General features: G+C 43.9%; 1 protein-coding gene across 1 annotated transcript in view; it reads right to left on the bottom strand.

Annotated features, from left to right (window-relative positions):
• Positions 1–12,787, bottom strand: part of LOC120998183 (peptidase M20 domain-containing protein 2-like) — a 111,065-nt gene that overhangs the window by 70,888 nt on the left and 27,390 nt on the right. The window contains exon 2 of the mRNA XM_040428755.1: positions 298–446. Coding sequence (XP_040284689.1) covers positions 298–446 — 149 coding nt within the window. The remainder of the gene's footprint in view (positions 1–297; positions 447–12,787) is intronic.

The following is a 12,787-nucleotide window of genomic DNA, read 5'->3' as shown; positions in this document are numbered from 1 at the left end:
TGAAATTCACCATACGTCCACAGCACAATCCAGAGAAGATTTGTGGCCATATCCATGGTGGACATTTTATGCCATATGTGGATGAACGTGGCCTCTTCAAACAGCTGATTGCCAGGGGTACCAGGAGTCAGACTGCCAACGATCAGATATTGATGACCTATCCTCAGGATAGGCAATTAAGATCAAAATCCTGGAAAACCCCTTTAAGGTCATAACTATCCAATGGGTTTTGAAATTAAAAAGTTCTGATGTTTCTTACCATGTTAACACTGCCAATGTGACTATTGTGTTACTCACTCATGTATAGCAACATCTGGAAGATAAGGTGCATCGTCTTGGGCAGGATGAGCCATAAACACGACATCCATATTTTCAAGGCTCCAGCCTTGATAAAGATCAATTTTCCCTCCACCATCTTCCTCAGCAGGTGTTCCTAACACTGTGATCTAAGAAATGGGAAACATCTGCATAAATATAAACATAATCTAAAGTTGTAATGAAAGATGCAATTTGAGTGTTATAACTGGTAACCACAGAGTAGAATATGGAATTTTTGTGAGTGGTCAGCAGAATCTTTTACTGTAGTTCTGTAGTTTACCATGGTTTATAATGCATTCAGAAAGTCTTTAGTTCCTTTCACTTTTTTCACATTTTGTTATTTTGCAGCCATTTGCTAAAAAACAAATCACATTTTCCCCCTCCAATCTGCATTTAATACCCCATAATGAGAAAGTGATAACAGAATTTTAGAAATTTTTGCTAATTTATTAAAAAGGAAAAAAAACTAAAATTTCACATGGACAGCACAGGTTTGAGTAAGTATTCAAACCTGTGGTGGTATAGATGTCAAAATGATTGTTGGACTAGTCACCCGTCCCTTGACATTCCTGTAGCGAGTTAAAACATTGTCCATATCCCTATCATAAAACCTAGAGATAGCATTAGGATCTGCACAAACCCTTCATAGACCTGACAGAGCCATTAAAGGGGTCATGAAAAGGCTAGCATCCTCCACATCCGAGGTCATATATAAAACCCCTACCATCCGATATATATCAAAGAAATATGTGGCCTAACCCATGTTTGGGTATTGTGCTTCATCATGAGAGCTCAGGCCATTTATCTGCTTCTACTGTATTGAAGTCGAATTGATCACGGCTCGGTAACAGGGAGTAATTAAAGGGTTGGCCACTCTCAGTGTATTTTCTACTACTGTGTGGGAGGCCAAGGAAAAGTACTTTTCCCAATATATATCTTTAAGTAGATCTGCCTGTTTTTAATACAATATGAAGCCACGCCCCGAGCCCCGCTCTGCTTTGGCAGCCAGTTCATCCATGGCTGCACCGCGACATGGAGGAGCTTTGTCCATGCCTGCAGAGTAAATGCGCATGTGCTGCTTTTCCTCATCATCGCAGCGCATGCCCAAAAGCACTCGACAAATTGTGGAGAAATGGACAAGTTTATTAAAAAAGCCGCTGCAATCTGTGCAGCGCGGGGAAGCAAGATGGAGCCGGAGACATGCAAAGAAGCAGAGGAGAGTGAGCTGGATTTACAAGCTGACGGTAGCGATGCGGAAGATCACAGACACCGTAAACATCTCCCGATCTCAAGAAAATATCTAGACTCTGCATTGCAAAAAGCGATGGAACCGCTAGTAAGTGAACTATCCTCCCTCAGACAAGACGTCAGGCATGTCGGTGTCAGGGTAGAAGCCCTAGAAAACAACCAGGCCGCGATCCTGGATTTCCAGGTTTCCGCAGCCATCAGCCTGCAGAAATGTCAATCTCATCTAAACGCTGCATTTAATGCCCTGGAAGACCAGGAAAATCGAGGGAGAAGAAACAATCTACGTTTTAGAGGTGTCCCAGAGACGGACTCTCCCCAAGACTCCCCAGATATTATCAAAGAGATATGTGACCATCTACTGGGCCAGAACGCTCCGCTTCAATGGTCATTGAGAGAGCTCACAGGGCTTTACGTCCGAAACCAAAGGGCAATGAACCCCCTAGAGATATCATCTGCCGTTTCCTCCACTTTCAAGACAAGGAAGCAGTAATTCTCAAGGCCCGTCAGCCAGGAGGTGCAAAGTACAATGGGTGCCAACTAGTGTCTATCAAGATCTGGCCCCAATGACCCTTCAAAAAAGGAGAACTCTCAAACCTCTCACAGATTGGCTCAGGAGCCATAAAATCCTTTACAGATGGCAGTTCCCATTCGGACTATCCTTTTCCTACCAAGGCAAGAGGATTACCATTAAATCATACCAGGACTTGGCCCAACATTTGATCTTTTGGACATTCCTCCCCTGGATATCGAGGACTGGGATGCTGTCCAGGACTTAACATCACTGCCGGAGCTTCCCAGGATCGTGCCTTTTGAAACAAAGTGCACCCCCAAGGCCCAAAGACAGAAGGAGAAGAAGAAGAACCAGCCTCTCACCCCAAGTCGCATAGCTACAGACGTCTTCAGAAATGTCAATCTCATCTAAATGCTGCATTTAATGCCCTGGAAGACCAGGAAAATCGAGGGAGAAGAAACAATCTACGTTTTAGAGGTGTCCCAGAGACGGACTCTCCCCAAGACTCCCCAGATATTATCAAAGAGATATGTGACCATCTACTGGGCCCAGAACGCTCCGCTTCAATAGTCATTGAGAGAGCTCACAGGGCTTTACGTCCGAAACCAAAGGGCAATGAACCCCCTAGAGATATCATCTGCCGTTTCCTCCACTTTCAAGACAAGGAAGCAGTAATTCTCAAGGCCCGTCAGCTAGGAGGTGCAAAGTACAATGGGGTGCCAATTAGTGTCTATCAAGATCTGGCCCCATGACCCTTCAAAAAAGGAGAACTCTCAAACCTCTCACAGATTGGCTCAGGAGCCATAAAATCCTTTACAGATGGCAGTTCCCATTCGGACTATCCTTTTCCTACCAAGGCAAGAGGATTACCATTAAATCATACCAGGACTTGGGCCCAACATTTGATCTTTTGGACATTCCTCCCCTGGATATCGAGGACTGGATGCTGTCCAGGACTAACATCACTGCCGGAGCTTCCAGGATCATGCTTTTAAACAAAGTGCACCCCCAAGGCCCAAAGACAGAAGGAGAAGAAGAAGAACCAGCCTCTCACCCCAAGTCGCATAGCTACAGCACGGTCTTCTGAAGCAAAGTGATATATCTCCTCAATATTTGTCCTCGTATGATGAGTATAAGGCCCTAAACTTTCCTTTTCTGTAATCCTTCTTACCTCCCTTTATATCCTTCTTATGATATAGGTCCGAGTCTTTCTCTTCTTTCTCTTACTTGTATTTTGAGATGTACCCTATATTTTATGACTCCCACTATGGCAATGTATTCAGCGACAGAATGCCTTAGTGTCTATTCCCCTGATAATTTAACTCATTGTGTATCTGGCAATCTATGCTATTTTGTGTTTCTCAGCGCCATCTGGCTATAATATGTACTCAGCATTCCTTGACCACTACAGTGCAATATACCCGGCGACACTGTTGCCTTAGGGTTTACCTCCTGATGTTCTGAGCTTAGTGTATCCGGCAATATGTTGCCTTGTGGTGTTCTTAGAGTCGTCCAGCTATTATATGTACTCAGCTGTCCCTGACCACTACTATACAATCTATCTGGCGATACGATGCCTTAGGGTTTATCTCCTGTTATTCTGACTCATAGTATACCCGGGTAATGTGTCGCCTCACAATGTTCTTAGAGATGTCCGGATTTGTTATGTACTCAGCATCCCCTGACCACTTCTGAGTATATACCTGGCGACACATTGCCTCAGTGTTTATCTCCTAATATACTAACTTATTGTATGTCAGGCATTATTTTACCATATTGTGTCTCATCGCCTTCTGGTTATTTTATGTATTCAGCCGCCTCTGGCTTAATTTTGTACTACATGTAGTGTATATTCCTTCAATGTACTAATCCAAATTTCAGTTCATTCACGGCCTGATTATTTGCCTAGTTGACCCTAAGATACCTCCTTCGTCAGGTAATTTCTGCTTTATATTTATTTACCCTAGTTCAAATTATCTAAGGATGTATTTTGGCTCTTTTTCCCTTTCTAGAGTTGCTTCTGATATTTTCCTTACCCCCCTTCCTTTATCCTTATCTCTCCCCACCACCTCCTGTACCCCTCTTACTCGCTTGTCTGCTCCCGTATCTTCCTCCTTATATCTTCAGACCAGTGACCTATTAAGGGAGTTTATGGTCCAAAGTGCCCATATACATTTATCACCTATACCACATAGCTTCAGCCTTACGGCTTTAATAATACTTACATTAGAGAGCCGGGTCCATAATTGGCAAAGCCATTTTTCCCCTCTCTACAGGTCCCTCAGGACCCTACGTTTGTGTTTGCTCACATTTTTCTTTTATTCATTTTATGTTTGTGTTACTGTTTTTTCTCTAGGTCTCTCAATATCCAGTGGTGTATCCATCCGAGACGGGTCATTTCATTACCAAGACTAAGGCCTACATTTCTACCAATCCGTTAAATGTTAAGTACCCGGTTACAGTTCACTGATGTAACAAGCTCTCATGTCTTACATAATTCAGCAATTTACCTCTCCTCTCATCCCTATGATGGCTATTAGAATTGCCTCTTATAATGTTAAGGGCTGCAACTCCCCGTCCTAAGCGGAGCCAGATTTTTGGGTATTGAGGAAAGATAAAGCGAATGTAGTTTTCTTGCAGGAAACACACTTTAAGACCCATCACTTTCCTAACCTATCCTTTTCATTTTACCCTACATGGTATCATTGCGGTTCCCCCACTTCAAATTCTAAAGGAGTGAGCATTGGTTTTCAGAGCAAGGTTCCCTTTATTTTAGTTGATCAATTATGTGACCCAGATGGTCGTTTTATAATGATCAAAGGTAAAATTGGTCACATCTTTATACCTTTGTGAATATATACACCCCAAATAGTCGCCAGATACCCTGGCCTAAAATCAGTTTTACTAAATTGGAATCTTTTAGAGAAGGCATTACAGTGTTAGGAGGAGACCTAAATCTTGTCTTAAACCCCCTCATTGATTCCTCTTCCATAAGTCTGCACAATCCCAAAAGGGTATTCGCTCCCTGCTGCGAACTTTGGCCAAAGCTCACCTGATAGACGTCTGGCGTACCATGCACCCAGATTCTAGAGATTATACCTTTTACTCATCACTGCACAGGTCATATCAACGCTTAGACTCTTTATTTGTCTCAAAAGGAACTCTACAGTTGTGTTCCAGACGCTGAAATGTGATCCATTATCCTATCCGACCATGCCCCCCATATTTCTTCATATGAAAACCTCCCCTTAATCACAGACCCACTAGCCAATGGCGATTAATGAACAAACTCACTAGCTCACCAGATATTAAATCTAAGCTGAAACGCCTTTTAGAAGAACTATTTTACTACAAATTGCACCCCTGAGGTCACACCCCAAACTATTTGGGATGCCCATAAAGCGTTTATAAGGGGTCACTGTATAAGCCTCGGTGCTCACCTTAAAAAGGAGAGACAAAAACAGATAGATTCCCTCCATTAAAAAATAAATTTCCTGGAAAGTGCTCATAAAAGATCTCTGTTGGAATCGCATCTACAGGAACTATCCTTGTGCAGGGCCTCCCCTCAAAAACCTCATAATGTGGCATCTGCAAGCTCTTTTTACACTCTAAATACAAAATATTTGCACATGGTAATAAAGCTTCCCGCTTTATGATGTCCAGGCTCAAACGTCGGAAGCTAAATAATTATGTTCACCAAATTGAAACCCAAGAGGGTGAATTAACCTTCGAATCGAACAAAATAGCTTCCCTATTTAGGGATTACTATGAATCCCTCTATAACCTCAACTCACCGCAATCTCTCTCGGGTAATACAGAAACTACACCGCCTTTTAGATTGTATTTGGATAAATATTAGCCCTCCCTTCACTCTCAGAACAAGACAAAACCACTTATCTTCCCCCTTCACCTCTGAAGAACTTCTTAGCGCCATTAAAAATTCCCCCTGGGGGAATGCCCAGGTCCTGACGGGCTTCCTATACCCTACTACGCGTCCTTTCAAGAAGTACTGATCCCACACCTTCTCCCAGTTTATAATAATACTCTGCAGGGTGTGCCATTATCTGTCGATATGACTAGAGCCCACATTACGTTAATCCCAAGGAAGGTAAGATCATTCTCTATGCCACAATTACAGACCCATTTCCTTCTTAATATAGATTTTAAAACTTTTGGCCAAGATGCTTGCAAACAGATTGGCGAAACTCCTCCCTTCACTAATCCACAGGGATCAAGTGGGTTTTGTTAAGCAAAGAGAAGGGAAGGATAACACAGCCCGAATACTCAATATTATTCATTATGTCAAAAGAAAGGGCTTCCCCCTTAGTCTTCTCAGCACAGACGCGGAGAAGGCTTTCGACAGAGTCAATTGGTCCTTTATGTATTCATCGTTGCGCTCCGCAACTTCCCTTCTCCCTTTATACAAGGAATAGAAGCTATGTACTTTCATGCCTCAGCATCAGTCAGGGTAAACGATACCCTATCTGATCCTTTTAGATACGTAATGGTACTCGCCAAGGTTGCCCCCTATCCCCCCTCCTTTTTGTCCTCGCCCTGAAACTCTCTCAGACCATTCGGATGGAATAGAGACATCCAGGCGAATAACTCTTGGTGACCACAGCACAAAATTGCCGCTTTCGCGGACAACTTGCTTTTAATGGTGAGCAATCCCGAAACAGCTCTTCCAAAGATTTATGGCCACCTGGAAACAGTATGGGTTACTTTCCAATTCAAGGTGAATCACAACAAATCACTGATAATTTCCACAGGCCTTAAAAAGTCCTTCAGGAATCAACTAGAATCATGTTCACCTTTTAATTGGTCTGCCCCTTTTCTAACCTACCTAGGTGTGAAGATGAGCACAGACCCAAACCAACTCTTTAACTTAAACTACATACCTCTCCAGAATAAACTGGCTGAGGACTTAATTTCCCTGGATGTCCCTACACTCTCGTGGTTTGGAAGGAAAAATATCCTGCTCTCTCTCATTATTGGTTTTGAGAAACCGCTGAACCACGAGGTTGAACACGTGGGCTAGGCATGGGATGTGTCAGAGCTTTCTGTGCTCCAAAGCCGCCACCAAGTTACGGCCATTATCAGACACAACCATGCCTGGTTCTAGGTTGAGTGGCGAGAGCCACAGCTCAGTCTGGTCTCTTATCCCCTGCCACAGCTCTGCGGTGGTGTGCTGTTTGTCCCCTAAGCATATCAGCTTCAGCACGGCCTGTTGCCGCTTCCTCACTGCAGTGCTACATTGCTTCCAGCTACCGACTGATGACTGACTAGTACTGTACGCTGTTAAATTGGAGGTGGAAGTGGAGGAGAAGGCGGAGGAGAAGTGGGGTTTGGAGCCACTAACATAGGTGCTGGCGGAAACCCTTATCGACGTAGGGCCCGCAATCCTTGGCATCGGTAGCAGATGTGCCATCCTAGGGTATGACTCGCTCCCGGCCTCCACAACATTCACCCAGTGTGCCGTCAGGAAAATATAGCGTCCCTGGCCGAATAGACAAGAAAAGAGACAAAAACACAGCGCCTCATGTGTGGTAACGCCTTATAGATAATATAGTATTGTGGTGCGTATTTCGCTTACCTGGATTCTGTGTGAGGAGTCCACAACAACTGTATATGCCTTAACTGGTATCTATCCCCACCAGCATCAGGGAATGCAGTGCTGCTGCCTGGGCTCTTCCTGTCTCGATAGTTCTAGGAATTAAGTATGCAGAAGATCATAAAAATATCAGACCACTATCCGGCGCTGCTGGCACATAAATCAGTCCTTGGAATGAATAATGTTATTTTATTTAAAGTCAACGCATTTCAAAGGGCGAAGTGCCCCCTTCGTCAGGACAATTTACAGCCCTGGCCGAATGCACTTGTCCATGTGTCCGTGGTTAAGTGGACCTTCCAGTAACTGCGTTGGTCAGGGCACGTGTGATGTTACGGGACACATCTTGGTGTAAGGCGGGCACGGCACACCATGAAAAATCGTGGCGGTTGAGGACTGTGTAACGCGGGACGGCCGCCGACATCAGGCTACGGAAGGCCTCAGTGTCCACAAGCCTAAATGGCAACATTTCCAGGGCCAGTAATTTGGAAAGCTGCGCATTTAGTGCTATGGCTTGTGGGTGACTGGGTATTTTTGCTTGCATCTCAAAGGCGTGGGGCAAAAGACATTTGGGACACTGAGCTGGGACACAGAAGTGGATGTGGTCGCTGATGGTGCTTGCGAAGGTCCAGGTGCAGGCCGGGCCTGCGTCTTCGACAGGGGATTGGCCAGCATGTAACATAAGGGAAGAGGAGGCAGTGGTGTGACCTGCAGACACAGATTGTGGAGCCAGGCATTCGTCCCACTTATTACGGTGCTTGGATGCCATGTGGCGGAACATGCTGGTGGTGGTGAGGTTGCTAGTGTTCACGCCCCGGCTCATTTTCATATGGCACAGGTTGCAAACTGCTATTCTTTTGTCGTCCACACTTTCTTCAAAAAAGCGGCATACTGCGGAACATCTACCCCTTGGCAAGGGAGATTTCCGCAAGGGGATGCTCTGTGGACCAGTTGCGGGCCTGTTTGGTGTGGCCCACCTTCTCCCTTTTACCACCCCACTGCCTCTTCCACCCTGTTGCGGTGCTGCAGATCGCTCCCCCTCTGTACTGCTGTCCTCGCTCGGCTTTCGACCTTCCCAGGTTGGGTCAGTAGCCTAATCGTCCACCACCTCCTCTTCCACTTCCTCACTCTGATCATTCTCCTTATTTGTTGACCTAACCACAACCTCAGTGATTAACAACTGTGTCTCATCCTCTTCATTAACCTCTTGAGACAGTTATTGCGGTTAACTCATTGACAACTGTGTCTCATCATCATCCATTTCATAATTGCCATTCCCCACAGTCATGTTCTTGTGTGACTGTGGATGCTCAAGAGGTTGGGAATCAGGGCACAAGATCTCATGTCCTCTTCAAGCGTGCTTGGCGAGAGGGCCAAATCAAGTATGGCGATGAAAAGAGGTCCTCGGAATATCCAAGTGTGGGATCACTTGTTTGGCCAGACTGTACATGATGGGAGGAAGGAGGATAAGGTAAGGATTGTGTGTCCAGACTCCTGGCTACTGAGACTGGACTTGTGGAAGACAGGGTTGGTGCTTAACGACTGGAAGCAATATCTTGCTGCAATCCAACCGACCACCTCCGTGCACTGGGCTGACTTCAAGAGTGGTATCCTGCCCCGCCCTGAAAACTGGGACATGAAGCTAGGTATCGTGGATGATTGTTTTTCTTGTGCTCTGGCAGGAGGCACAGTTTCTCCGCGCACAGGGCCATGGCCTCTGCATGCACCATCAGCATCACGGCTACTTCCCCGTCCCTTACTGCTTGCCTTCTTCATTTTGAATGTGATATATGCTTGAATGTATATCACATGTACAGTAGCGTTGGATTTGGAAGTGTATGCGCAAAAAAATTTACAAAAGGTATTTGTGATTAGGAAACGTTATACAGGACAGGTACCACAGGTAATGTCACTGTTCGCAGTGTTTACGGAAAAAGGTACACTGGATGTCATCGATATTTTAGGAATGCGCACACTTTAAACAGGAGGTGTGGTGCGGATAATTTAACTGTCCACAGCGGAAACCGTCTACGGAAAAAGTGCAGTGGATGCAACTGATATTTTAGGGATGGGCACACTTTAAACAGGAGATGTGGTGCGGATAATTTAACTGTCCGCAGCGGACTTTGTCTACGGAAAAGTGCAATGGATTGGCCTTTATTAAAAATATTGATTTATTCTGTCACAAAGGGTTAACTGTTTTTTTCTCATTGTGTGACTGGTACCGTGGTCCCTTAAGTTACAATATTAATTGGTTCCAGGACAACCATTGCATGTTGAAACCATTGTAACTTGTGTAACTTGGTTCCAAAGCCCCAAAATGCCATACAGGATAGAGAAAATTAAGATTTAAGAAAAGTGCAGGGAGGAGACTCGAGCATGGCGCCTCGAACACATGAGGTCCTCGCCGAGTACTGTCATGTGCCGAGCATCGAGATGCTCGAGCCGAACAGGTGTTCGGCCGAACATGCTCAATCATCACTACTAATTGCTCACGGTGTGATTCATTTGGTGCAGATTTTTTACACATGTTTTGGTATTGTACACAACTAACTGAATATTGGAGGTCAATAGCTAAAATTATTACCCAAAAAACTGAACATAGTGATTCCATATACGGTGGAATGTTGGATCCTGGGAGATCTTCCTGAATTATTAAGTATTGGAGATTCCTTTTGATCAAAATACTCTTTTTGGCAATACTCTTAATAACGCGACGTTTGTTTCTCACCAAATACTCCTAGTGTGTATACATTGTTGAATCTGGTCACAAGATTAAAAATTAAATAGAATAAGAGGGGCACACCTACATCTAGTTCACATCGACCACTACACAGTATTATCGTTAAAACAATTTATTAAATATACATACGGTACCTGATAAATTAATAATACACCTAAATACGTAAATCTATACTGTGAATAAATAAATGAATAAATATATATCAATGAATAAATATATATCAATACAGATAGAATGTGATAATACTAAGGGTTATTGACGTCATGCATCAGATGGTTAATAGTGAATGTCTCTAGTTGGATCGCTGAAATACAGGATAAGAAAACAGTCACTATATTGGTCCGCAATATGCGATTCTTCCAAGCAGGTCAAGTCTTGACCACTGAGGAAGGAGTCGTGCTAACTCCGAAACGCGTATGGTGCAGACAGGTCTCAACAAAAGGAAAGAAACCGCAACATAAGAAAGGAAACCGCAATATTATTTGCGCATCTTAACTACAAGTTTGCAGCCAATTTGGAAAGAAACGAAAGTCCTGCCGTGCGAAAAAGACACAAAGCCAAAGGCAAATCTCAAGTAGGGCCATATTCACATTGACCCTAGTTCACCAAACGGACTGTTTCTCCCCTTTTGTGCAAGCTTATTTCAATGCAAGTGTACAACTCACGATAAAGTAGATTGGAGTTATAATCATCTGCGCTGACAACTCGTGGACGCCACGCTAAGCGCAACTATCCGAACACTTTATCACCTCTACAAACAGTGAGTACTTGCCATATTGTATCACAGTGCAATAGTGGAGCTATAACTGTGAGACGAAGTTACCTCTACAAAAAGGAATGCTTGTACCTTATACGCTAAGGACAGTCCATTGTTCCTATATTGAAGGACTAACGCATTCATTTATTTTTTCCTGCTTGGAAGAATCGCATATTGCGGACCAATATAGTGACTGTTTTCTTATCCTGTATTTCAGCGATCCTACTAGAGACATTCACTATTAACCATCTGATGCATGACGTCAATAACCCTTAGTATTATCACATTCTATCTGTATTGATATATATTTATTCATTGATATATATTTATTCATTTATTTATTCACAGTATAGATTTACGTATTTTAGGTGTATTATAATTTATCAGGTACCGTATGTATATTTAATAAATTGTTTTAACATAATACTGTGTAGTGGTCGATGTGAACTAGATGTAGGTGTGCCCCTCTCATTCTATTTAATATTTTATCTCCTTTTAAGGTTTGGGGTGACCTTTTTAGGGGGAGCACCCTTTTTCATAACAACTTGGAGGGTGAGCCATTCCGATATATCCTACAAGATTAAAAATTATTAAAGAATTCTATACAAAGAAATATTTAGAAGAAATGGAATAAGGTATGGCAGATTTGTAAACCTTAAATTCCCTGCCTTCACCTCACCGGTATCCCTACTCCGTCTTGGTTGACGGACGGGATAGGCGACGCATCGGGGTAAAAATGAGATATTAATAAGGATGAAGACTAAATTGTATAGTAAATAAATTTGCATGTTCCTTTTTCCTTTCTTAACAAAACATTTTATTTATTTATTAAGTGTTGCCTAAGACCGGAGACAATCGGCCATTCTTCTGGTTATTCGAGAACGTGGTTGCAATGGAGAAAGGCATTCAAAAACAATTTCTCTCCACCTGAGACGAATCCTGTCAAGACTGATGCAAGTGCGATATCGGCTGCTCATCGAGCCAGATACTTCTTGGGGGAACCTGCCTGGCATGAACAGGCTTCTAGTAGCTACAGACAATGAGAGACAAAGCTTCAAGATTGCTTGGAGCCCGGAAGAGTCGCAAAGTTCATGAAGATTCAAACCATAACTACCAGCCCCTGGTCCCCGTCAGAGAAAACATCACGAGTTCCCAGTCATCATGGATGGGAAGAAGGACATCCTGTGGTCCACGGAGATGGAGAGGGTCTTCGGATTCCCCCCGCACTATATGGACGTCCCAGAAATGAACCGCTGCTCCCGACAGAAGCTCCTGGGAAGTTTATGGAGCGTCCCATTCATCCGTCCTCTACTTGCACCGCTGAAGGATTATTTTGAAAGTGTGTAGAAGCCACACGGGGCCCCCATGCTGCAGATTTAGCATGGAGACACCGGATTTTATAGTATTATATTATTATATAAAGAAAACAAAAGGAAGCCTCTTCATCACCCGGCTCCCAAGTGCGATCAGCTACATCATCAACATCGAGTACTGTCTGAACGTCACTGATGTCCTCCTCAACCGTCTCTGGGTCAGGAGCCTGACCACTCGCAACACCAGCTCCCGCGCCACTCTCCTCATCACTACTTGCCCGCATAGTGG

This window comes from Bufo bufo, chromosome 4 (genome assembly GCF_905171765.1).
Source record: "Bufo bufo chromosome 4, aBufBuf1.1, whole genome shotgun sequence".
In the NCBI taxonomy this organism is placed as follows: Eukaryota; Metazoa; Chordata; class Amphibia; order Anura; family Bufonidae; genus Bufo; species Bufo bufo.
This window is presented reverse-complemented; position numbering and strand designations above follow the sequence as displayed.